Raw genomic sequence first — 27,318 nt, forward strand, 5'->3', positions numbered from 1 at the left:
AACCCGATGGCGTAACATAAGACTTTGATATGGTGCCGCTGAAATAAAAAGGAAAAAGAAAATGGGAAGGCACGGTTGATACAGGGAGAAATCCTGAGCCGGTCTACTCAGAAGTAAGTCCCCATTTTTAATGATTAAAGTCTCGCTCCCAGGAAAACAAGGAACCTTTTGCCCATATTTATTGATCGTGCAAGTTTGGAACCCAAAGCAAAAACCTAAACACGCAAAAAGACCAACCACAACGGCATCCAACAATACACAAGCGTTGAGAGTTGAGCTACTCCCCAAGCCTCGCCGCGGCCACGCCTCCTCCGCTCACTCCTCCGCTTCCTTTCTTCCCCGTCAGTCAAGTCATACCCAAGGATTCTTCGCTCCGCCCCCCAATGACGTTGCAAGGGAGCCTTTTCGTGATTCGTTGGAGTGGCGGGGAGGGGAGGGGCGCGTGCGGTAGTGCGGCCGCCCTCGCGTTGTTCTCAGAGCGCGATCCAGACTGAGTGGAACGTCTAGCGCTAGGCGGCAGAAGGGGGTGTTGGTGTGGCCGCCATTATCGGCACCGCGATGACGTTCAAGCGGAGCCGAGACCGCTTCTATAGTACTCGCTGTTGCGGCTGCTGTCATGTCCGGACGGGCACCATCATCCTGGGCACCTGGTGTATGGTAAGCGGCCGGTATTTTAAAGGTGGGAACAAGGGGGGGGGGGGTACGTTTTCTTTCCCTTCTGTGTAATGCGCATGTTCAGAAGAGGGAGAGGTGCCGGCTCTTGGTCTTCGTGGCGCATGCGCGTAGTTGGTCCAGGGGAGCGCTGGAGTGCTGCGCCTGCGGGAGAGGGACGCGCCTTTGGATCTAGCGAACGTTATGGAATGTTGCGCGTGCGCAGTGCCTCTCCTAATCCACACGGGTGTACGTAGGGTATAGAAGGACGTCGGTAGGCATTGGGCCTCTGGTGTAGGTTCTGTAATGTGCTTGCTTGCACGCAGGTTCAACATGGGCTTTTCTAAGTGCCAAAAAAAAAATTATAGGCTGGAAATGCAAAGAAAAAAGTAAACATGTAATCTTACTCCCAAGGAATCCTGTAGGGTTTAGGTAAACTAATTTATTTTGCTTTCGCAAAAGAGATCCTGAATTGCTTTCTGATACCTTTTTCACATACCCCCCCCATACAATGGACTCATGATTCTAGTATTGCTTCTTTGTTCTGTTGTATACAAGAGTCTCTCTTACTCTGTACCTTGATGCCACAGAATGAGGGAGGAGAGGGTTTTACTTATTTAGGTATTTACCAGTGGAGGATCTGCACACACTTGTGGGGTGGCATGTCATTTTCCCCTTCCCCCACTATTTCCTCTTTCCCTTCCCTGGCAGCCCCCAGCCCCTCACCTTTCTCCCCACTCAACAGTAAAGCCTATCTTTATCTACCCCTTTTGCCTCCAGTTTTCCCTACTTCACTACCCTTAGCAGCCTCTCCCTGGGAAAAATCTGGCAGAGCTGCACGGTTCTGGTTGCTGGATGTGGCCCAGTTGGACAAGTTGTGAGGGGCACATCACTTCCCCCTGTATCCCTTTCCCTATGCTATTTCTTACTTCCCTTCTTTTGGTGGCCCCCATACCCTCATCTTTCCCTGCATCCTTTCCCCCTTCCCATCCACGAACCCACATTTTTACCTGCCCCGCCTCCATTTTCAGCTGTATTTATTATAGCTGATAATAATAACACACTTTGTAAACCACTCTGAGTGGGCGTTGAGTTGGCCTGAAGGGTGATATAGAAATTGAATGTTGTTGTCGTTATTATTTACTTACTTACTTACTACATTTATACTTGGTCTTTCTCCAATCTGTGCACCCAAAGTAGCTTACATAATTATTTTCAGTTTTTTTTAAATCTTCACAATAACTCTGCTAGTTGGTAGGTTAGGCTGAGGTTATATGACTGGCCCAAGGTCCACCCAGCAACTTCCCTTGGTAGAGTGGTGATTTGAACTTGTGTCATCCAGATTCTAGTCTGAAACTGTAATCACTCTGTTACAGTGGGTTTTGTGGGATGGCTGTTGCTGGGCCTGACTCCCGTGAGTCCTTCCTCAGTGGCCAGAACAGCCCCCAAAGGGCCTTCTCCCCTCCCCCTCTTACTGACAGAGACCAAGTCTTCAACTGGCAGTATTGTTGAGGTTACATAGCAGTAGCCACAGAAGGCATTTGTTAAAGCTACAGGTGCTGCTGCTATTATTTCGGGAGATTTTAGTCCCCTTACTGTTTTGTTTCGTTTAGATTTCAGATTTGTCAGCAAACAGACTTTGCCCAGGTTTGTAGAAAGATCTATCTTGTCTGTTCATGGCTCCAATCTCTGGTTATGTATCCGCAGATTTGGCCATGCTGAAAATTAGCTGTATCGGTGCCTTTGGCTTTCTCCCCAGCGTGGGCCCATATATTGTTCTCTCACATTCATTTTCTCCCCACAGCAATAGCCCAGTCAGGAAGATTGGCCAAGAGAGAATAGGGAGGATCCTACTCCCATCCTACCACTCTGCTGAGCGAAGCTTATTTATGTATTTATTAACTAAAATATTTATACCCCTCCTTTCCTTTCGGCTCACATTGGAAGCCTTCCTCCAAGCTAAGGAGTCTTCCTCTAACTTAGCAGGTTCTTCCTTCAATGGAAAAGCCACTGAAGTTGGAGGAAGGCTGCTCAGAGAATGGTTGGATCCACCTCACTGACTGGCCCATGGTCACCCAGTAAAGTTCTATGGCAGGGTGGGGATTTGAACCTGGTTCTTTTAGATCTAGTCCAGTACTCAACCACTACACCACACTAGAAAACCTGTGTTGCCTTTTCTAGTTTACATATGCTGCACATTATAGACTGGTAAGTCAAGTAAGATGTTTTATCTGACTTGACTCTCTTTGTGTTAATGTTACTAACAAGCGACGACAAAGATAAAGCCACTGGGTGAGTTTTATAAGCCTTTTTGATGACCTAAGATTAAAAGATAATGAATACCGCAGGAGTTACTAATAAGAACATCATAAGTTGTTTTTTTCTCTAAGCAGGGCCGGTCCTTGAGTCAGAGCTGAAGCCTGCTTAGATCTGTGTGCCACACTGAATTTCCTGCAGTGCAGTGCTGTGCTTTTGTTTATTCGGAAATAAGCCCCAGTAAATTCAGTGGGGCCAATTCCCCAGGGCATTTACTAAGCAATTTATTTGACATACACATGTTGATTTTGTATCTGTCTTACCGTTACAGCTTTCGCCAAAGAATCATGGGAACAGTAGTTTGGTGAGAGTTCGTTTAGAGGCCTATAGTACTTCTGTGAACTGCAGCTCACAGAACTATTAATTTGATTTGGGCTTATCTGCACCACAAATTTGAAGACGCCTCTGATCAGCAGCTTGGTGTGAAACACTTTTTAGAACCTTGTGGCCTTAGCGTAAGGTCTGTGGTGCTTATCTCTGTTTAGAAACCGTAAGTGTAGCATAGAGAGGAAATGACTGACACTTGGATGTGAGGAGGAAATAGCGTGTGGAAATGTAATGTGTGATATTGAAGTAGCAAAATGATAGGAATAGAGTTCTGGAGACAGCAGAAGTGAGCTAAAAGATGCTTCTTATTGTGAAAATTCATAAAATGGAACAATTATAGCAATTCTTTTTTGTTCATGGAAGCTGAGATGGAGGCAGTCATGCTTGTTTCTTGTAGCTTGTGTTTGCTTGTAAAGGAAAGTTGAGGTGCCATGAGGTGAGTCAACATATTACTTCCCAAGACTTGTCAAGTATTGTTTATCTTCTCAACAGCTCATCTTTCAGCGAATGATGTTGCTTTGCAAATTCATAGCTGTTCATGATGAGGAAGCCATTTCAGCCTGGCGTTTCTCTTGTGACTGTTTCCTTCCTTTCATCAGGAAGTGATATTAGATGGGAGGGACTCTGATCAATAAAGCTCATCCCACACAGTAGTAATTATAGAAGTTAGTTGTGGGCATTTACATAATTGAAAGCCTACAAGAAGTGGCCACATTTAGAGCCACGAAGGGTACCTAAATTAACCATGAATTCCCCCCTAATCTGGCAACCTCTCCTGGCCTTCCTAGGGTTTTGGAGAAAGGCAGGGGATATCCAAGACATTGCATTATGCTTTAGAGACGCTCAGAAAGTACTGCTGCTTCCTAAGCCTCTCCAAGGTTCAGGGCAGACAAGAGCAGGCATGGTGTTGGAAGGAGCTTTCTCCCCCCCCCCCCCGCCCCCATATTGGGTCCTGGAACCAGTAGAAACATGATATCCGCAAGCATGACTCTTCCTTTCCCTCTTGTGCAGGCTTAGTGGCAAGTATGACGTTTGTTTGGCTGCCAGGCCTGACCAAAACTTCTAGCTTCCTATATCAGCTGATTACTGCTGGTGTTACTCACGAATGATGCCATATTTAAATGTAGAGAAGTTGGGATTTCGACATCCTAAAGTTGGTGTTGCTCCATCGTACAAGTGGGTGAAAATTGTTGAATGTAAATAAAAAGCTTTCTGGTCATGGGGCAGGAGATCGATGCTTCAGGGATCTGTTTCTTCTTCATTAGAAGCTCCATTGCCATCTTCCCAATTAGAGTATCTGAAGCTCACCCGTGTAAATCGCACACAATAAAAATAATGAAAAGTAGTGTTTTAGGCTGTAACTTCACTGAATGTGTATGTGGAGTTCATATTCTGTGCAAACTGATCTATATCATTTCCTGTTTAGAGTCTGGGTCTTAGTGAAATTAGAATATTTAACAAAAGTTGTTTAAGGGATTTAGTTTTACGTGGTAGTGATCTCTTGTGTCAGAGAAATTGGAGATGTTGGCTCATTCGGAGTCCTTGGGTTGGAGGAAATGTAGAAGGATTGAGATCACATTTGCAGCCAGCCCTCTGGTTTGGTGATTAGCACTGCAACAATGGAAGTGATTCTGGCTACTTGATCTATCATGATCCTTGTGCAGTCCCACTTACGGTTGTTGTGCCAGCATAGAAAGACATTCCCAGACGTTCTAGAATTACAGCCAAAGAAACTGGCTGTCATGTCTCCTCCCTAAGAGAGGGAAGGAGCTCTTTGTGCTTGCCTCAAGAGTGTCCGATCAGGCCCTCCGAGCCAAATGTGCCCATGCAATTAATGCTTGTTTGCGATCTCACGGGATGGGTAGAGAGCACTTGAAGGGCTTAGCATCATGCTGTTATGTGCTGCTGTTGCAAGCTGAGGATTCCTTGTAGTATTGCTGATGCACACGATTAAAGAAATGAAATTGAAAGGAGTACAATGTTAAATGCTTGCCAGTGAGAGTCTTACCGTTGATGTCATTTTTGAGAACTTGTTCTCAAGATGGTTGTAATATGCCCAGTATTCACTAATGGCATTGCAACAACTAAAAATAAGGATCAAGATGGGTAGCCGTGTTAGTCTGTCTGTAGCAGTAGGAAAGAGCAAGAGTCCGGTCGCATCTATAAGAGTAACAACGTTTGTGGCAGGGTATGAGCTTTCATGAGCCTCAGCTCACTTCTTCAGATACATTCTAACTATATCTGAAGAAGTGAGCTGTGGTTCGCGAAAGCTCATAGCTTACCAGAAATTTTGCTAATCTACTTAGACACATGCTCTTTTCTACTACTAAAAATACAGACATTGATCCTACTTAAAATTTCTGTCAGTGCAAGCGGAGTGATGGTTTACCAGTCCCATCCATTCCTCCCTCAGCAGTGGCCCTCAGATGCTTCTCCTGGGACTCCCCAGGAATTGCTTGGCAGTGGAAGTTGGTGAAAACTGCCCCCCCCCCCGTCACCCATGGAAGTTCTAGGTGGGATCCAGCCACCGTGTCCTCTTGGCATTTTTTTTGCACTTTTTCCTAGTTTGTTTTTGGAGCAATCAAGTCACATATTTTAGAATAGCTGCAGCTTGAGTCATCCTGTGGTTAAAACAGCTCTGTACTCAGTTGGGGATGTGGAGGGGAGAGAATTATAGGTATTACAGGCCGCTTTGTTTTGTATTGGACCTTCGGGCCTCATTTCCATCCAGTTGCTTATCTGCAGGATGAGCTCTGTCCTTATCGAAAATTACCTTGGCAACAATCTCTACATGTCAGGCTGTGAGATAGTGGCTTCTTTTAAGGTCACCCATGGATCGTCGGGGCCAAGCAGAGGTTTGAACTGTGGACTCTTATCTCTAAACTCAGCGCTTCATCTCCCCCCTGCGTGTCCCAGGTCAGCTGCTCATTAAATCTTGCAAAAACCGTAGTCTTAACACTGCTGTAATCTGAGGGCTGTGTGTGTGTGTTCATTGTATGGTAAGCTGTTGCTGGTGACAGTATAGTGTATCATAATACAGTTTTTCAGCCACCCCCCCCCCCCCAATATTTGGTCTTCTGACCTTAACTTGAACATGATTTGACATGAAAATGAATGATAGCAAAGATGTTTGCAATTGCATAAGCCCCCCCATTCCCTTTTTTCCCTATTGAAATTAACTGCATCTACTTCCTATCATGGTTGGGATGCCCCACCAGTTAACTTCTTATTAGCTATATTACTGCAGTCCATGAATCCACAAGTACCCTGTGTAGGTAGCAGCCAACTCTTTTAAAATGAGTGTCGTCTGATAGCGAAGGATCTTTGCCATCCAGACTGAATGAGAGAGTATATGACAGGGTACCCCCCCCCCCCCGCCAGTCATAGTACTGTTGCCGTGACCACACTTTAGATGTTTGTTTTGGGTTGCACAAAGGAATGCAGGCTGACTGTGGGGTTCCAGAATAAAAGCTCTGTAAACTTTTTTAGTCTCTTGGTGGTTGTTTACAAGCATTTCCCTTATATAACCTTGCCAACTGTAAGAAATAATTTGTAGTCATGTCGAATGTCATTCATTGTTCTATGATGATTATGCAAGATGGCAGTCTTGCCCACATTTGCCTAAGAGTCCCACTGAACACACTTGAACTTTGGTATAGATGTACGTAGGACTGAGCCACGCCTTATGTTTTGGTAACTAGCTGGTGTCTCTGGTTCCATTTCTCCTAAATTACTGCTTCAAACATTTCACCATTGTTTGGTCCTCTTTGGGCTGCCATCTGATTAGCATCCTATGAAAGCCTTTTGGTGTATCGAATCTCTTATGACCGAGAATAATCTTGTGCTATGAAATGCAAGATGGTCTCTGCTCTGGTAGATTAAAAAGAGAAGTTGGGAACACAAATTGTATAATGTTTCTCTTTTTATGTGTTACTTTTTTATTTTCTGTCACAAGTTATATAATGTATTCTGCTGAACTAAATCCTCTTGTAAACTGTAAGGACATTCCATTGGTCCCTATTATAGGTCTCTATTATATATCTGTCTCTGTTGCTGTTTAGATTCAATCACTGGATTACATGTTTGGTCAGTTTTGAACAATAGTTAACTAGAGCACTTGAAAACAGAGTCGTATAACTTACGGTATAAACTCAATGCTTCCTCACAGTTTTTGAGAGAATTGCCTATCTTTGAACAAACATCAAGAATGAAAACCCCAAAGACTTGCAGCTTCATCTTTGGTTATACTAAAAATCAAGTTTGTGAAATTGCCCAAGGAGAACAAAATATCAAATCCTCAAATACTTGAAATACCAAATAAAATCATCTTACTACTGCTTTGGGCTGGTAGGAAGAATTGAACCCAAAGTTGCCACTTATCACTGGCACGTGAAGGGGGGGGGTGGTATTTCCCTTATTGTTCTTATAGCAGCTTCTTCAGTGAATGTAAACTCCTGTTGGAAGATTCGCTTGGCAACTTCCTTTTTGGTCAAGTAATAATTACTGTTAATATTGTATCTCAACATTGTGCACTTAGTGCATGCAGGAAGTAATAGAACTGCAGTTGCTGCTGGTATGTAGGGTGAAATTGCTTTTCCAGTGTGGATGGGAGCTGGTAGATAAAGGATTTCTATGGGTTTATCAAAGGCAGCCAGTATTAGGTAAAAATGCTCATTGTTTATCTAAACCTCTCTAGTATCCCAAGTGCTGACGACGCAGGGGCCACTCCCCCCTCCCCCGCCGCTACACTAATACTATGCAATGCCGGACCTGTTAGGAACAAGGTTGCATGCATTACTGGAATGTTTTAAGAAGAGGAAATAGATGTGGCTTGCATAACAGAGACGTGGCTTCAGGAAAATGATATGGTGTGCCTTTCCCAACGGACTCCACCTGGCTATGCCGACCTACCCTGTCCTTGCAGCATAGCCAGGAAGAAGGAGTTGCTGTTCTTCTTCATGAGTCCTTCAACTTCCGCAGGCTGCCAGTACAGGCTATATAGCTGGTGTTGACTGTATGCTCCTGCCTTTGGGAACTAAAGATAGATTAGGTATTCTGCTTGTTTATACACCACCCAGCTCTCCGCTAACCACTCTTTCTGATTGTTCTGGGGGACTTGGCTTGTTCCAAGTTACGGTCGGCTCAGGAAATTGAAGCTTCACTGGACACCCCGGGAGCCTCTCATATAGTGACAGGCTCTACGCGTGAAAGAGGCAACACCTTAGACTTAATATTTTGCACTGAGCTTTTGAGGGAAAGTCTTTCAGCATTGGAGATTCAGCTTGAACCATGGTCAGACCATCATTTGCTGAAGGCAAAAGTGAATATAGCCCCAACACTCTACAAAAAAGGACCGGTTAATATGATTTGCCCGCAAAGGCTCATGGATTCTTCTAGATTCCAAAATGCCTTGGGGAATTTTAGAATTCCAGATACATGTTCTGTGGAGGCTGCTGTAGGAGCTTGGTATGGGAAGCTCCTTGAAGCTATTGACACCATTGCACCTTGTGGACCCCTCCGGCCCTTGGGATGGAAGCAAGCCCTGTGGTTTACCGCAGAGCTGAAAGACATTGGCAGAAAATTCGTGCTGAAACTGATAGAGCATGCTACAGAACCTGTTGGATGACCTATGAAATGGAAATGAAAGCAGCAAAGAAATGTTATTTCTTGGCAACCATTGCATCAGCTAGTTTACGACCATCCTAGTTGTTCAAGGTATCTCATCATCTCTGAACTAAATCTCAAGAACAGAAATTAACTGAGAGGCCTTTGCAAAGATTTTGCCGATAGAATAGTACAAATATATTCAGATCTGGCTGCTGGCTGTAATATAGATGAGATGAAAGATATACTTAATACACCATCTGGCTCATGCATGGACTGCTCTGAACCAGTTACAATGAGAGATCTTAATAGGATCCTGACACCTGTGAATTCTATTACTTGTGCACTGGATCCTATCTTGGCTGTTAAAATCAAGCAAAGACCACATAAATGAACCACTGAGGTCTATTGTAAATCAATCGCTAACTCAGGGCACCTTTCTCTGGCCGCTCAAACAGGCGGTTATTCATCTTCTAATTAAAAAACCATCCCTAGACAATAAGGATGCGGCCAGTTATCACCCAGTTTCTAATCTGCACTTTTTGGGCAAAGTGACTGAGAGAGCAGTAGCTGACCAACTCCAGGTCTTCTTGGATTACTCTAGTGCTCTTGATCCGTTTTAGACCGAATTCCGACCAGGGCGTGGGACAGAATGACTAGTAGCTCTAGTGGATGGTCTGCATCTGAATATAGACAAAGGTCATGCCTCATTATTGCTCCTCATGGATCTGTCTGCAGCCTTTGACAGAGTAGACCACGTCATCCTGTTGAGGTGTTTGGAGACAGAAGTGGGCATCAAAGGATGTGCCTTGGACTGGTTTAAATAATTTCTTAGTTGATCTCCTTTGAGTCCCTTCCCTATCTCCAGAATGGAAGTTATCTTGTGGGGTTCCATAGGGTGCAATCTTATTTCCCATGTTATTCAACCTCTATGTAAAGCCTTTAGGAGAACTCACTCATAGCTTTGGACTGGGATGCCGTCAGTATACAGATGACATCCAACTCTATATCTCACTATCGAAATCACCACAGGATGCAGTAGAAATCCTGGGTCTCTGCCTGACAGCTACGGTCAAATGGCTGAAAACGAACAAATTGAAACTCAACCCAGACAAGATGGAAGTGATGCTTGTTGGGAAGGCAGAGATCTTGTGCTCCTTGCTTTTGATGGACTTCCTCTGACCTTTGTAGACTCAGTTACGAGCCTAGGGATTATACTCAATATAGTACTACTGCTAGAAAAGCAAGACAGCTGGAAAAAATGCTTTCTACAACCTCACTCCAGCTCAGAAGATGGCTTCCTACCTCTGCATGACTGACCTGGCCACCTGGATCCATGCTGTGATAACATCAAGACTTCACTGTTGTAATACATAGGTCTCCCATCTAGAATACTCCAGTTGGTGGAGAGTGCTGGAGCTCAGCTGTTACCGGAAGCAAGCAGAGCACGGATATTACTCGCATTCTGCAGGCACTCCATTAGCTACCTATCAGTTACTGGGCTCAATTCGCGGTATTTGCTATTACATACAAAGCTCTTCATGGCCTTCATCCAGCATACCTACGGGACCACTTCTCTCCCTATGTTCCCCCACAGCAGTTTTACTCATCTAAACAGGGTCTCCTGCAGATACCACCCTGCACATGGGCCAAATCAACAGCTGCCTGTACACATGCATTCTCTGTGGTGGCTCCTGACCTATGGAACAGCCTGCCTGAGGAGGTCAGGAAAGTTCAACTCTCCTGGCTCTCCACAAATGATGCAAAACGGAATTATTCAAGGATGGCTGTACTGTAGGGGGTGGTCTCAAAGAGATGCTTCACTAAACATAGACTTTGCTACTATGTGCTATCTGTTGCCTTACGTCATCTGTTGCTTTAAGTATTTGCTTCTATGTACTTATCTGCTGCTTTAAGTATGATCTTATTGGGTAGTTCTGTGTTGTTTAATGTCAGTCTTAGAATTGTTTTATGCTGTGGGTTTGGGGGTTTTTTTTGCTGATGTTATGATTTTGTAGGTTTGTATTTGTATTTATATTCCCTATGGCATTACTTATTGAAATGTCCTTGATATTTTGGGGGGGGGGTTAACAATCTATTCGCAAATAAATAGTAACAAAAAGGTCTTCTATAGTCAATACAAGGATAGGTTGTCTTTTATCTTTTATTTTTTTTATACATTTTTTATTGGATTAGATTATAATATCATTCAACACATACATTACCCCCTTGTAAGTCTATTTCTAACCCCCTCCCTTTCCTCCCCCCTTTCTAATTGACTTCCAACAGTTTTCCAACCCTTAGTCTATCTTATTACTTAATTACTTAATATCTCATATATTCTATTAAACACACACTTAATACTCTTTTCTCTAAGCTTGTTAAATCTCTACTAAGAATATCTCTGTAATACAAGTTTTCCTTTAAATACCTCAGTTAAACCATATATTCTATATAAGATAATGCTAGCATAATAATATATATTAGCAATCAAGATATTAAAAATATAACATTATATCCATTTTACTTTCCATTTACTTAAATTCTTTACTTTCCACAATCATCCTGATTCTAATATTAGCTTAGACTCTAATATTCTATTACACACCCATCTTTTACTATTTCTTATTCTAAGCTTATTTTAAGTCTATAAGGTAACTGCTATACTCAAATATCCATTATATGCTCTTTACTTAAGCTATATATTGTAAATAATATCTAACTAGCTTAATCTTATATATCCATAGTAAAACATCTATTATTTAATACTCTATAATTTTTAATTTTATCATAGCCCCAATGGTAGCTTAGATTTTTATAATTAAATTCCCTTTTTCCCGGTAAAGTCACTTCTCTATTCTTCTGTTACATTTCAGTAATTCTTGAACTGCCACAGTTCCCCTTTCACGTCCCATTTTTTTTCTAGATATTGTTTCAATTTCTCCCAATCTGCATTAAATTGTTCTGGATCAAGATCTTTAAGTTTTCTTGTCCTTGATATTGATTGTACTAATCTCACACTGTGTAATCCACCTTGAGTCTCAGTGAGAAAGGAGGACTATAAAGTAAGCTGAAGAAAGGTAAAAATTTTACTGCTTTTACTTTGAAGCAGCTCTCATGGAACTGCTACAGAAATCAAGGGCATGTTAGATTTGGGATACAGGGAAGAATGTACCAAAATGTGAAGAAGTTTCTTAATTCTCAGTGGTTGGGGGCGGGCAGGGAAAAGGGGCTGAATCCAGGTAAGGTAATAGTGTAAAACATCAACTTGTCTATAGAAAACAGTTCTTGCAAACAGTTTGTTGAACATAGTCATTGTTTGGGAAACTGTTAAGAAAATGCTTTCTTTCAGGTTACATAACCTAAGAGATAAAAAAAATCTTGTTTCCCCAAAAACTTTCTAGGATCTCTGAGTGAATTTTATGGCTGCAAAGTGTTGCAGTCACGTACAGAATTTTCCTCAGTGCTATACAGTACAAATGTGTTCAATTCTAGCTTGACATGCGTTTTCGCAGTGTAAACCAACATGTTTCGCTATTTGATATTAAAATTAAAAATAATTTACTATGCTGCTTCAAACCTGGTACCACGCTTCAAACTGAAAAATGTTTGGGTTTTATAGCAATACTTGGTCCCCTGCGCTGTCAGTGGGAACAAAGGCAAAGAGAGCTGTAGTTACCAACACAAAGGCAGGGCATAAGGATAAACAATGAAGGTAGTTTGGCAAAATAGCTTACAGTTCAAACTCAGCGGCTTGTTTAGTCTTCCGTAGATTTCCTTGTAGGGGGGCACACTGGGACACTCGAGACACTCTTTGACTTTTGTGGGGGGTTTTATGATGGTGAATGTATATTAAATTCTAGCCCTCTGCTTTATTGAGTAGGAGTTATAGCTTCTTCAGCTGTTGTCCCCTCACCCATACAGCACAGTTACAAAATCGTATGCAAAGATTTCACAGCTTGTTTCCCAACTCGTGGCAAGATCTGGTTGGTGATGTTTTGAGAAAATGCTGACTGTGTTATGGGAATGCAGTAAGCTTATAAGGAGGGTTGTTCATCTTCTGCAGACAGTGATACTGGACCTTCGACTGTTATGGGAACCTCGACTGTTATCTTCGCTAGATAGCTGGGCACAGGCTATTCAGGCATAGTTTCATTTCTGAGAAGATACGGCCTTTTCATGACATGGCTCCTTTCAGAAAGCTCTGTTTTGGCCTCCTCTAGCAGGCTGGTTAATGGCCAACACTTGTGAATTGATCGCTTCACCGCCACCTATTTCCAGGTGCCGCAACTGGTAACCTGAAGCCTTAGTGAAGTTTGTGTGAGATGTTGCAAACAATATCAACTCCTGGAAAACAAGACGTTACGCTGATACGGTTTTCTGTCACATTTATGATATATACTTATTAAAGATTTAGGAGGTTGAAAATAAATAGAAGATGTTTCGCCAAATCGAGCATTTTTAATATTCTGTGGTATAGACACTTTCAGTTCTGTAACCAGGCCGTAGCCTTGAATTTCTTGATCCAAATATTATCTTTTAAGTTGTCTGGGCTTTATTGGTTCTTTCAATGCACAAACTGTGGCTAGACCCTGTGAGAGAGCTGGTCTGAGTGAAACGGAGTTGTTTCTGTGGGACCGCTGCAGAGATTTGAATGTATACTAACCAGTCACATGCTTCATTATATTCAGAAAACGATGCCACACAATATCATTTTACCTTTGAGTTTTGATACCTGCTGTTGTCATAATGTTTGTTGAACTACTGGGAATGATGACTGTTTCAAGGGATATTAATAGATCAGCTAAGTGTAACAAGAGCGGCTTCTGTTTTATTAAATGGTTATTCTGCTGCCTGACAACTTTCTGCCTGAAGGATCATCTCTTCCTTTGCTTTTCAGTCTGCAAGTTGATTCCCAAACTGTGCTTTCCGTCTCCCCATCTTCCAATGGCAGCTAGAGACAGAGCATTTTCTGTGGTGGCACCTTGCCTTTGGAACGTCCTCCCCCTGATGCCTAACATACTGTCTTTTAGGCACTAACCAAAACCTTTCTAGCTAAGGAGTTTTTATCTTTTTAGCTGTTTTATGGTCTACTTCTGGTCTGATGTCTGTTTTCCGAATGTTTTTTAGGGTGTTCAGTGGTGGCTCTCTGCTGTTTTTATGGCCTGGCTTGTTTTTAATATCTTGTGGTATTTTTATATTTTTTGATGGTATTGCTTGTGTAACCTGCCTCGAGCAGGGCTCTGGAGAGGCGGCATGTAAACTCCAAAAATAAATAACTTGATAGTGACTGTTAGCTGCATTGGCACTTATGAGGGCAGAAAGGCAGGGTATAAATTGTGTATAATTCTGAAGAACCCATCTAGTACAGTGGTCAAAATGTTTTAAGTTTTAAGACCTGGAATCAAATCTCTGTTTTCCATGACCTTGGACCAGTCATTCACTCATACTCATCTTAGAAGGTGGTTGAAAGGATGAAATGAGGGTGAGATGAGAGAACCACATAGGGTCCCCAGAGCATCTTGTGTCAGGATAAAAATGTATTAAATTGATCTGCCTAATCTAAATGGGCTAGGAGGGGACCACAAGAAAAATCTTAGCGTGTTTGTTTGCCCCTCACTTGTACAGTGATGGTCATCTGCCTTGTTAATAACCTTGATAGTTGTCCTTAGCGAACGGCTTGTATAAGATCTTCCTCTGTAGAATTGCCACATCCTTTTCCATTTAGGCTATTCGTTGACTGAAGCTGCTCTGGGGCCCCTGCTCCTGCTTCTATGGTGTCAGTTATCTGAATGGACAGAGTAGTCCAGGGGAATTAAATCACTCCCTTCAAAGTCAACTTAAGGTCTCGTGGGGAACATCCGACACATCATGACTTTTGTTTGGTTGCTAGGAGACTTGGGACTTCCTGGTTGATAAGCGCTGGCTCCGCATTTTGCCTTGCCAGCAACAGGATATGCTCTGGAACAGAATATTCTCTGGATCGTCTAGCTGTGCTATGCCAAATCCCTTCTGTTTTCTAGAAAACCTTATCAAACATGCCAAGTCCCCTAGAAATCTCTTAAGCTTTAGCCACAGCTGAACAGAAATGGTGTCCTGTGTAAAATGAAGGTCACTACAGATGTGAAAATCCAGGGGGGGGAGATGTAAAAACAAATGGGATTAAAGGGTTTTCCCTGTTTTTTTGAGGACTTTGCAGTTTTTCATGCAGAAAAATGAGAAATTTTACAGAGTATAGAAAATATACTGCATGCATTTTTTTTCTTGGAATGAGTAAAATTCTTTTAAGATGGAAATTTTACTCAGTGGTTAGTATGAAGATTTTTATGCAAGACAGTCTATTGCATTCGATCATGGTGACTCCTCTGTAGATATAAAGTATTTTCAAGGAGATCATGTTTTAAATGGAGCCAATTTAGTCCACAATTAAATGTGTATTGTGATGATGAACACTGGATATTTCAGTGTTATCAGGCCATCTCTCATCTTGTGACTTTGACTCTGGTTCTGTCTGTGCAACACTTCTTCATTTCTTAGCGTTTTCTATTTTCAACTTTTATTTCCCCCCTGCCCCCTCAGATGGCATAAACAAAGATACATGTGCTAAGACAAGATAAGATACAGCAATGTGCCATACTCCCTCATTGGCGCAGGGCATATTTGCAACTTCGCTATTCTTCATAATTTCAAAAATGTGCCAAATAGTGAAGCTTAATAATAAATTATGTATTTTTGATAGAGCAGTAGAATAATAGTGCAGTGGTTTTCAGTTTAGAGTAACTATGCCAACATTGCACTGTAAATTGAGAAGAAAATTCTGTGTATTTCAACTAAATTTCCTTCTCCCCCCCCACAACCCTTCTTCTCCCCCCCCCCCCACAACCCACCCTCTCCCCCTAGGTCTCTAATTCTTTTGATCAGGAGCAGTGTATGGAAAAAGGAAGAGTACCTTCCTCCCGTATTCCCATTGTAGAAGAAATAATTGACAGCAATCCCATAGAATATGGCCTTTATCTCTTTTCTGTGTCTCTCTGTTCCCTCTTCCACCCTAATCCTTTCACACACCGTTTAAACACACATAGTTAATTGACATTCTGTGGGGTTTGTTAAAGAAAATGTGTGTTTTTTTTTAAAGCTGCAGGTTATCATCCAAGGCTAAAAACAAGAGGAAGTAGTATAACATGACCTCTGCTTCATCCCTTGTCATGCTTGAATTATGCCAATTCAAACAAATATGCTGGAGCCTAGAAGTTTTATTGAGGCGGGGAGGGGAGGTTCACTGAAGTCAGTATGGACACCTTTCCTGTTATGTGGATGCAACTCATATGACACTTAATGAACAAAAGGTATCTACACCTATTGTTAAGCTTAATCCTTGTTCCGTCTTTTCAGGAAGAATCAAGTGCAGTATTGCAGCTGTCCTAACCAATTGCATTTGGAAATGGTCTCCTGTCCATGCAGTTCCTATTTCTGCACCAGCCATGGGGACCACTAGAGTCTCCTTTAGGCAGTCCAGGCAGTCTGTCCTCTTGGAACAAGTAGGGTGTTTCCTCTACTTAGAGTGCCTCTGCAGCATGTGATCAATAGTCTTAATGTTCTAGGAGCCTTTTTATACATTCTTGACTGAATGCAGTGAGTTTTAATTGGTCACTGCCCAGTGAGTTGATTTCTGTTGTTGTTTCTAAGCTAAGCAGGGTCGGCCTTGGTCAGTAATTGGATGGGAGATCTCCAACGAAGACCAGGGTTGCAGAGGTAGGCAGTGGCAAACCACCTCTGTTAGTCTCCTTCCATGAAAATCCCACCAGGGGTCCCTAGGCCAACTACGACTTGAGGACATGATTTCATTTCAAATTACATTACCCTCAAGTTACTGATTTACCCAAAGGGAAGGTTGTTGGGAGTCATCTTACATTTATATACAAATGTACAGTAACTTTTTCCAAGTGTAATTATTTTAGTGGGAGTTAATCCAACATCCAGGGCCACAGCAAAATCAAGATAACATTTTCACTTGTAGAACTGCTTTATTGCCCATCTTCAGGAAGTTATTAAATCAGCACACCATTGATCCTACAGTCACTTGTTACTCCTTCTTTCTGTCCACTTTCATAAAAGCTTTTGAGGGAAAAATGCATTGGAGCACTATTAAGCTATCCCTCCTGGTCCTTAAAGACAGTGAAATGACAATAGCAGCATGAAGTATGGAGTGTCAGCGTGTTGTTTCTGCTCTCCCTTGCAGCCAGGCTTGGGAAGAATGGCTACAGGAATGGTCCCATTGTAGCTTTTGCCCCGGGGGGACTCTTCCTCATCCTTGGGGAGGATTATTGCTGTGGCCTAGAGATGCTTCAGCTGCTTAAGAGAGACATAGATCAGTGGCTAACTGCGTTTTGTGTCACAGCTGTTCTTGAAAAACTCCCAATCATATGCTGTTATGGTGGGGAGGGCTGGAAAGGTAGCGTAACCTTGCTGAGAATCTTTTAGTCCAAGGGTTCCCTGTAAACCACCCAGGTAAATGGCTCCTGCCACTCGGGTACTCCGGAGAACATCTAGACTCATCCACTGAGAAGAGACCCTTTCAGCAAAAGGAACAGGGTAGAGCTGTGGAAAATAGAGTAATTGTGTAGCACCTGTGTGATCTGGCCTGTAGGTAAATGATTTGGAGAAACATCCAACAGAAATATATTGTACTACTCAAACCAAAACAAGTGTTTATGAAAGATGGTTTATTGTAGGAAAAAATTGGGCAGGGTAGGGGGATTGGTTGGATTTCAAAGGGGGCAGGCAAGGGGACAGAATACAAAACAGGGAGAGAGCACACTAACTCACACACAGTCTCTTAAATAAAAAAAAAGTTGGTCTAACGTAGATAAGTACCCTCTACCTAGATTGTAGCAAGTTCCTCAGAGCCTGTACAGAATTCCTTGCAGTACCAAGATAGTGAAAGTCCTTAACCTCCCACCTTTGGGGTGGGGAAGGTTCTCCCCACCACTGCACCTTGTTAATTTGTTAATTTGTTTTTATTATTTGTATATTGATTTTAGTTTTTGTTTTTATCGATTTTAACTGTTCACCGCCCAGAGCCCCTGGGGATGGGCGGTATATAAATTGAAAAAATAAATAAATAAAATAAATAACCTCTGGCCCACTGGTCTTGGGGTCTCCAGATGTTCCCAAGTGGGGACAAAGGAAAGGCCCAGAGCTCCCAGATCTTTATGGGAGTTGGAATCTGACCTCAGCCCGCCTCCTCGGTGAGATTGGTTAGGGTATCTAGCCAATCCTAGGCAAAGTTCCATCTTTGATGTCCAAGGCTATGGCTTGTAATCAGAGAATTATTAATGGCTCTGCAGTTCCATGACAAAAAGGAAATCTGACTTAAGCTGGACGTCCTTTCTCAAAAAAGGATTAAGTTGACCAAGTAGACCTGGTGTGGAATGGAAAGCAAAGCGTTATTCTCATGTAAACCCCAGGGGTCCAGGAACCCAGATAGCCACATTGAATCTAGGGTTTCTGTCACATATCTTGAAATGAATTATGAGAGTAGGTTTCTATGTGCATTTTAAAAATCCTTTTCATGATTACCAGATTGGTACAGCTTGAGCTGGAGAATGTGGGAATGAAGGAAAAAGCCCGACGGCTGCCATGATAAACGTGCTCATTGGGGAGGAAGCAAGACTCAGTGGGATTGGCTCTTGAGTAAACGCGCTTGTAGCCATGCTGGAAAGTTGTGAATTAGTAAACCTTTAGCTCAGTGAAGTGTTTTGTCTTCTGGCTGCTCAGTTTCTTTCAACTGTGTTCTCTTTCAGGTGATGAATCTATTGATGGGTATATTGTTGACTGTTGAAGTGACTCACCCCAATACTGTGCCAACAGTTGACATCCAGTATGAAGTCATTGGTAACTACTATGCCTCTGAGACGGTGGCTGGTAAGTATATATAGTTATATATTCAAAAACTCTTGCTCTCTTTCCCCATACACAGAAAAGCCCAAATAAGTGCAAATTTGTGTCTCTCAGAAAGCCTTTCGCAAAAGTAGATTGATTTGTGGAGTACGCTCTTGAGACTGTGTTACTAAGTGGAGCCATAGCATCATTGCTGCTTATTCCCCCCCCCCCCCCGTCCTTCATGTGCTCCAAGAACATAGGGGAAGGAAAGAAGATGTCTTATAAATCGTATTACTGAGCCTTGGAGGTGGCTGAAACATCAGGAGAGACTTGGTGCTTCTGCCAGCTCCCAAACTGAGATTCAGCCCCACCCACCCCGCCCCCCAAGAAGGAGGAAAGGTTTTCTCATGTAGAGATCAGGACCCTTGTCCAGCAAAGCTGGGTGGATTTGTAGAGGCCATAAAATGACCTTTCCTTTTTCAATAATAAAATATTCACCAAAAAATCTAAATGAGACAGTTCAGTTGGAAGTACACTTCCTGTAAATTGTCAGTTTGGGGGCAACTTTTATTAACCAGAGATCATCTCTGTTAGAAATGCCGTTTGCAGCCGCTCCCTTCGTTGTTTCAAATTTCTTTTCTTGAGTCAGGTATTATCTTATTATTTGGGGGAGTTTAAGTTGTGTTGCCTTCCTCTGTGTGGAAAATTGATTTTATTACTTTGGGTCGCTGCCAACGAGGAAAGTACTGATAATGCATTGTGGATTTGGGACTACAGCCATAATCTCGCTTGGGTCTTCCTCCATTTTTTGACTCCTCTCTTGAACAAGTTGAGATAAAAGAGGATGGCTGGGATAATATTCACAGTAAATATGCTTTGGACGTGAGGGTCTTTAGACAGACCTTTAGCCAGAATCAGAGATGCAGTTCTGACCATTATCTTTGTAAAGAGTGTGTCTGGTAACATAAGAGGGCTCCATTAGGCTTCTAAGTGTACTTCTGTTCGTAGCATAAACATTCATCCAGATAGAACTGCAGTGTGCTGGAATATCCCTTTTGGCCTTAGGGAAATTCCTCCCAGTCCAAAGCAGTGGTTAGAAATCTTACAGAAAAAAGAGATGTATGCAACTCGTGGTCACTCGCTAAGCTGCCTTCCTTTCTACCACATTTAACCCCCTGTGCTGTGTTTTAATGCACACTGTTAACTTAGTCTGCAGTGCCATTTCAGTCACCAAACTACACATTCAACAAATAGTTTTAGTGAGAGCACCAATTTCGTGTTGTATTAACAGCATTTGAGTCTTGATGGGCACTTTTATTTTTGTTTTTCCCCTCCCCCACCAGAAAATGCATGTGTTGTCTTCGCCATCTCTCTCCTCATGTTCACAATCAGTGCTATGATGGTGTATGGAGCCATTGCGGTGAGTATACGTGAATGCTTTTCAGATCTAACCAGTGCTGGTTGAATTTTAACGCTGACCAGCTCTCTTTTTGTTTTGGGTTTCTAGCATCGAGTCGGCTGGCTGATTCCATTCTTCTGTTACCAGCTTTTTGACTTTGTCCTCAGTTGTCTGGTGGCCATAAGTTCTCTGACGTACTTACCAAGAATAAAAGATTACCTGGACCAGCTCGTAAGTATCTGAGTGGTGCTGTTTATCTTCATGTTGTTAGCCCATCCTCTTTCCTTCTGTTTTGTCTGTGCAACAGACCTTCAAGGTAGTTTGGGCTATTCAGAATAAGCCTTAAGTCACCTGCTGAGCTTCCTGGAAGAACAGGGATTTGAACCCAGGTCCTGGTCCAGCCTTGTAGCTGCAACACAACATTGGCTCTGCTCACACATACTGTCTGGGGATTATCTAAACTCAATATTTAATTTTTTAAATGTACTTTACTTGGCGAGAGTGATTATGGAATTATACAGTCTACATATCTGCTTTATCTCTTATGCATGGGTGGGTTGCTTGTATTTGTACATCTGATGAGATGACAATACAAGAGGTTTTATAAAGTTTTTCTTTTAATGCTACCCCTGTAGTTAATATGACTTCCATATCATTGTTGGTATATTTCTCTCTTAAACTTGGGAAAGTGTCTTTGAGAATTAGTCTCTGCTTTTGATTCCAGTATAGTACCTGTTCTTTTTCTCAGCAAAGTAGTATTGGAGTAAGTCATGAGACTTGTATAGGTCTGTCTGCAGTGGTAGTGGTGGTGGTAGTAATCGTGGCAATCACAAACCGTATGGGTTCCCTGGGCAGCTGGTTTGCTGTTTTCTTTGCAGCAGGATGGAGACTAGAGAATGAAGTCAAAAAGCAGCATTGCATAATTGCCTTGGAAGAAGTGCCTGCCATCAGGTCTCCTTTGAACCTAGCACGATTCTGGCATTTACTGTGTGACTGTTTTCTTTAGCCAGATTTCCCGTACAAAGATAAACTCCTTTCCTTTGATTCAAGCTGTCTTCTGTTCATTGTCCTGGCGTTCTTTACCTTCGTCATCATCTTAAAGGTAAGTTTTTCAGATCCTGTGAACTACTGTGTCTTTCACTGAGGTGCAAGTGTCCTCCTTATGTACTCTTGTCAGTTTCTGTATATTTAGGACGGAGCTGTTGGCTTGAACATTCTGACTGATCTTTCCAGCGTGCCTGCTCTCAATAGCAGTCCTTGAGCCCCAGCAGGCACCTGTACCAGCCTTACTGCCTGAGATCTTTTTACTGGAGTTACTAGGGCATCTAGACTTTACATATGCACAGCATCTGCTGTATCGCTTAACTATGGCTCCTTTGTGCCACTTAACTTGATAATTTGAGTGTGTACTAGTGTTAGCTGTAAGCATATTTAGTGGCAAAACATCTATTTTCATTTTTTTTAAATCTCAAAAGCATCATTTGTGCCTGAGAGACGAGGACCCTACACATCGATTGCAGTTACCAGGTATATCCTGTGAACTGTATTGCCCAAACTGCATTGGGCATCATGGATACCCAAACTACTTTTGGGGAGGCAGCAAGAATTTTGTTCTTTGGCTGCCTGCTGCTGTAGAAGTCAAGAAGGAAACTTTTTGGCTCAGATTTATCATCCAAGCCAGAGAATAATTCATTGGCTCTGATCCACACTTTGAAGGTGGACTTCCTGAGCTAATGAAGCCAATACATGAGGCCAAAGGGGTGTGAACTTCAAAACCATCTCTAGCAATGGCTATACACATCCATGCTAAATACTAATGCCCAGTGTACAAAATGAAAGTGCTGGTCTTTTTCATAGGAACTAGAGATTTGAACAAAAATACTTGCGGCCAGTAACAAAAACGTTGCTAACAGGTTGAAATCTATTAGTGACCCTTAAAAACAGGCTCTTTGCGGGCAGAGGGGGTTGCCTCTTCCTAATTTGCATAAACCAGGAGAGCTTGCTTGATTAGAATGAGGAGGTGATCCTAGGTGAGCCTTGAAACTCAAATGTGGAATTGCATATTGTTGTCGGCCCAGGACATTGACTTGTGTATATTTGCTCCATTAATTTAGCTTTTCTTGTTCTAGAACAATGCTTTCCTGAACTGTGTTGAGTTTCTTGGGCACACTGTTTCTCCAGACTAAAACAGCTATCATACTTCACTCTGTGTTTGTGTGTGTGTGTGTGCACACATGTGTATTTCCCAGAACAATGTGAAAGGGAAGACAGTATTAACTGGGCTAACCTGCATGCAAGCTACTTGCCTATCTAGTCTATTAAGGGTGATACTTTTGCATAGTATCGATGCCTGTCAGCAGGAATCTAGTGGCAGCAAGAAGACTTTTTACTCGCGCATGGACCTAGAGCCTGTTTCTTCAGATGCATTGTAGCAGGTCGAAGGCAGACTTTTATTGTAGGAAGTATGAAAAAAAATTGAGCTATAGGGTCAAAAGGTCCTGAAAAGCAGGGAGTCGGGGGTGACATATAACTAGATTCTGGCTACGCATTCACTTTAGGGCTGAACCCACGAGTTATATTTATCTGATGCTCACGGATGTCTTTATATCTAGCTGAGCCTCTCGGATTCTGAAGAAATTACAGTCTATAGGGATCTCTTTTGATTCCCTCCTAATGTTAACTGAAAGGCAAGCATATAGATTCCTAAATCAAAGACTGGTAGATATCAATAGGCAAACCCTCTGTTCTCCTGCACAGAAGACCTGCTCCCCACTGGAGTTCAGAATCACTCCTAAGTACAGAACCCCTGCTGCTTACCTCTCATTATGGACTTCCCTTTGATTATGCTGAGCTTTTATGTTCACATGTTTTAATGTTTTACCTTCTGAAATTCTGTTTGGGAGATTTACAAATACACCCTGTCTTAAAAGACTCTGTCCTTGCGGAAGGAGGCAACCTGAAGCAGTAATTCATGTTTTATTTTATTGTGACTTTTATGTTTACGTGTGGGATTCCTTGATTAGCCCTTTATTGTCTAACTGACAGGGTCAATCTGACAGAAGGTTAGTTTTTTTGTTACTATCAGACCAGTGCTCCCATATCACATATACGGTTGCATTGTACTTCTCAATTGCCATGTGGATTAGGGAGTGCATGGTTAATTCTACTGCTGGCTGATCTTGTACTTCGGCTCTGTCTCTCCTGATGTAAATTGTTTTCTGTTTGAATGCCAGTAAAAGGTTATTGAGACCATTTCTTCAGATGCATTGTTGCAGATTGCAGGCAGACTTGATGTAGGAGGTATGGGGGAAAAAAGTGAGCTATAGGGTCAAAAGGTCCTGAAAAGCAGGAAGTCTGGGGTGACATATAACTATGTAAAATTAACATCTAATCAAGAAAAGTACAGATACCATTGATTAGTTTTTTCTAAAGTAGTTAAGACTAGTAATGGGTAGAGAGTCCCAGGTTTTACAAAGATAATAAATACGGTGAGTAAGAAATCACACATCTTTGTTCAGCCTCGGGGGAAGACAGTATTAAACTTCTCAATGAATTCTAATTCAGCACTTCCACACTGTATTCTGCATTTGAAGCTATTGGAGGGGAGGGGGCTGGTGCATCCTTCCCTGGGGAAGATGTCAAGTGTCCCTTTCAAAGTGTTTATGTTCAGTAAAATCGAAGAGTCCAGTAGCACTTTAAGAGTAACCAACTTTACTGTAGCATAAGCTTTTGAGAATCAGAACTGTGATTCGCGAAAGCTTATGCTACAGTAAAGTTGGTTAGTCTTAAAGGTGCTACTGGACTCTTTTCGATTTTGCTACTACTACAGACTAACGCGGCTAACTCCTCTGGATTTATGTTCAGTATTGCCAAAGGTCTTACCCCTGTGCTAGAGATGGTAAATGCACCCATCATGATGGCTTGTCTTTTCCAAACGAGACGTTAACCACTCTCATGGTGTGCTAACGGGCATTTGTATTCTCAAATTTAGATTTCTGCTTGATGTACTGGCCCAACACTTACACAGTTGCTGTTAATCTATTAAGGATTATATTCTCTCACAATTCCGTTTGCGAGAATGGGGGATTTAGGGACAACCCTTAAACCAGGAGAAGGAACGACAGGGCACCAGTTGTAAAACTTTCTTCTGTGCTTTGCTTTGGTCTTCCTCTGTCACTGCTCTGCTTCTGTTGGCGTGCTGTTCAGTGAAGCCGAAGGTATTAAGCTAGCTTCTGGTGTACTGGAGATGTGTGTTGATGCTATAGTTGTAGTGGTGTTCATAATGGACAGTACAGCAAAAGTTGTAGCTGTAGTTGCCTGTAGTCCGTTACACAGCAGTGTATTGTCAGACTGTTAGAACAAGTAATTTAATTAGCTTCCCTAACATGGTTGCTGGTGTATATAGGTGTTAGACTTGGAGTCTGTGTAGTTCACAAATCTGTTGCTGTTTGCTACACTCAGATGTCTCCTTTCTCCCCACCCCTAACTTTTTACAGGCCTACTTAATTAACTGTGTATGGAACTGCTATAAATACATTATCAACAGAAACTTGCCCGAGATAGCAGTGTACCCTGCATTTGAAGCACCTCCACAGGTAAAATCTCCATAAAGCCTAACGAATTAAGCTGTCAGTTTGTATTCTGAAAGAGAATTGGTGGAACAGTGTCTCTTGTTTGGGTCAAACAAAATGTATGCATGCTTTCGCATTTTCATGTTCATCAAGCATAGGTTTTCTAGAGGCAAAATCTAACAACTGGGAAGTGGCCCATGGCTGAACGGTAAAGCATCTCATGTCATGCTGCATCTCTTGTCATGCAGAAGGTCCCAGGTTCAAACCCCACCATCTCCAGTAAGGGTTAGGTCAGAAGGTGGCGGGCAAGACCTCAGCCTGAGACCCCGGAGAGCCACTGCCATTCTGAGCAGATAATACTGATTTTGATGGACCAAGGGTCTGATTCAGTGTAAGCAAGCTTTTATGTGTTCAGGTTCCCCCAATTTTGTGAGAACAACGGTGGCAAAGACCTCAGAAGCTGTGTAGCGAAAGAACAGCATAATATATTTAAAGCAAGGCAATTCTCTGAAGTTTCATGGGAGCTGGAAAATTCCGTTCATCCAGTGACGATCTGAACACATACCTCTGGTGATCTGGTAGCTTTTATACTTAGTAGGTGTCCCTCTTTCGAATTTGATCTTGCAATAGAGAAACCATTTGAATTATAATTATATAAATAGCTGCTGCATTATTGTAGGGTACCTAAAAGCAATGAGGTGTAATGAAGAGACCTTTATTTGTTCAGTATTTTTAGTTCAGCGTCATCTCTTTTGGGTGTGGATTTCTAAGAGCCTGTGCAAAGTTAAAAGTTTCCAAAGGGATGGTTTCAGGATTCTCGCTGTGATCAATGCATTCTTTTTGAATGAGATATAAAAGTGATGATTCAGGCTGCCACTTTTTGAGATAAAGCGGTCACCTTACAGTGACCTTCTCAAAGTTTCGCTGATAAAATAGTTACGCAACTCGAAGATCAAGTTGGTGGTAACTTCTGCAACACCAGAGGAGGGAGTTTTTTGTAAGACTTACACTCCCTTAAGAGGAAAGACTCCCCAAGTGACTGGCAATGCCATGTTAAGCGGAGTTACACCCTTCTAATTCCACTGATGTCAATGGGCTTATAAAGTTACAACTCTGTTTAGGATGGCTCCGTTGGTGACTTGAACTATCATTTTTAAGTTAAAATCATCCATAATGGTATGGAAACGCATCGACTCGGCAGCTGCACAGGTTCTAACACCCAGTGCTGCTCATGAGTTGACTGCACTTGCTTAGGGGCTTTCAGCTAGAATAGCTTTCATACGGTGTTAAAAAAAATTCCGCAATTGAGCCCTGAACGATTGTGACGTGTGCAGGTAGTAATTCTGGAATAAGGTTTTCACCCAGCAAGCCAGAAGTGGATTGTCTTTGCATGCACAGTCTTATAATTCTTCCCCCTTGTGCTCTTTCTTTCCCCCTCTTACAGTGTGTTCTGCCAACCTACGAGATGGCAGTGAAAATGCCTGAGAAGGAACCTCCGCCTCCTTACATACCCGCTTGAAGCAACGCAGCCGATAATGGAAACATCTGTACCAGCTTCTCTTTTTATATACTGCAAAACTGCTTAAATAAATATTCAGGGCTTTAGGAGTGAAACTGCGTGGTTGAGTTGAGAGGCATTTGATATAACCCTACTAAACAAAAAGATTCGTAATGGTATGATTTCCCCCCCCCTCCCATCTTGATAGCTTTTAATTTTATTGGTCTCCCTAAGCCTCTTACACAGTTACTGCCTTACAGTTTAATTCTGCAAGTACCTCTGTATTTGTATATAACTGGTTCATGTTTCTGTTGATTTTTTTTTTTGCATTAGTATGGATAACTAGGAATAGTTTAGGAGATGAATGTTTGCAAGATTAGGCTCTTCAGAAAGATTATGCTATGGATTTGTTCGCAAGGACAATCTGGTCAGACGGCAATAAGTCAGGTTGGGTTTTTTCATTCCTCACTTGATAGAAGGAGAGAAAGGTGTTCAAATGTGGTATACAATTATAAATATATACTTTTTTGCACTTTTTCCCTTTATCGTACCTTACTGTGTTATCCAATGCCTTGAACCCATATTTTCAGGAAGCCTGAAGTTGGCACTACAGTTTGAAGTTTTTACTACATGCTGTGAATGCAGGGAAAATTCACACAAAATTACATTTGTGTCAGATGTCAGTGCATGCTTCTAATCTGTATGTATTTTCATCTTTGTTATAAATGATGCTTTAATAAATCTTGTTTTAAAAAAAATTGCCAGCAGCTTTGATGCACGATTTTATCAGTGGTTGTTGTGGGTTTTCCGGGCTGTATTGCCATGGTCTTGGCATTGTAGTTCCTGACGTTTCGCCAGCAGCTGTGGCTGGCATCTTCAGAGGTGTAGCACCAAAAGACAGAGATCTCTCAGTGTCGCACTGAGACACTGAGAAAACCCACAACAACCATCGTTCTCCGGCCGTGAAAGCCTTCGACAATACATCGATTTTATCAGTCTTGAGTGGTGTAAAAATAGTTTTCTGGTATCATTCTTTCTTGAAATAAAATCTCAAGAGCCTCTTCAGGTTA

General features: G+C 42.2%; 1 protein-coding gene across 1 annotated transcript; it reads left to right on the plus strand.

Moving 5' to 3' along the window:
- Positions 1 to 452: 452 nt before the first annotated feature.
- Positions 453 to 27,318, plus strand: LAPTM4A (lysosomal protein transmembrane 4 alpha). The gene is made up of 7 exons (XM_054983907.1): positions 453 to 657; positions 18,702 to 18,822; positions 20,124 to 20,200; positions 20,288 to 20,410; positions 21,186 to 21,281; positions 24,676 to 24,774; positions 26,195 to 27,318. Exons 1-7 carry the CDS (start codon positions 559 to 561, stop codon positions 26,267 to 26,269), a joined length of 690 nt encoding a protein of 229 aa, XP_054839882.1. The 5' UTR covers positions 453 to 558; the 3' UTR covers positions 26,270 to 27,318.

This window comes from Eublepharis macularius, chromosome 1 (genome assembly GCF_028583425.1).
Source record: "Eublepharis macularius isolate TG4126 chromosome 1, MPM_Emac_v1.0, whole genome shotgun sequence".
NCBI classification, from domain to species: Eukaryota; Metazoa; Chordata; class Lepidosauria; order Squamata; family Eublepharidae; genus Eublepharis; species Eublepharis macularius.

Bases quoted from the DNA above. Each gene is read 5' to 3' on its own strand.
- LAPTM4A (XM_054983907.1), top strand. From the start codon at position 559: ATGACGTTCAAGCGGAGCCGAGACCGCTTCTATAGTACTCGCTGTTGC. The intron at 20,201-20,287 runs GTGAGTATACGT...TTGGGTTTCTAG, and splicing joins TGGTGTATGGAGCCATTGCG to CATCGAGTCGGCTGGCTGAT. The intron at 24,775-26,194 runs GTAAAATCTCCA...CCCCTCTTACAG, and splicing joins CATTTGAAGCACCTCCACAG to TGTGTTCTGCCAACCTACGA.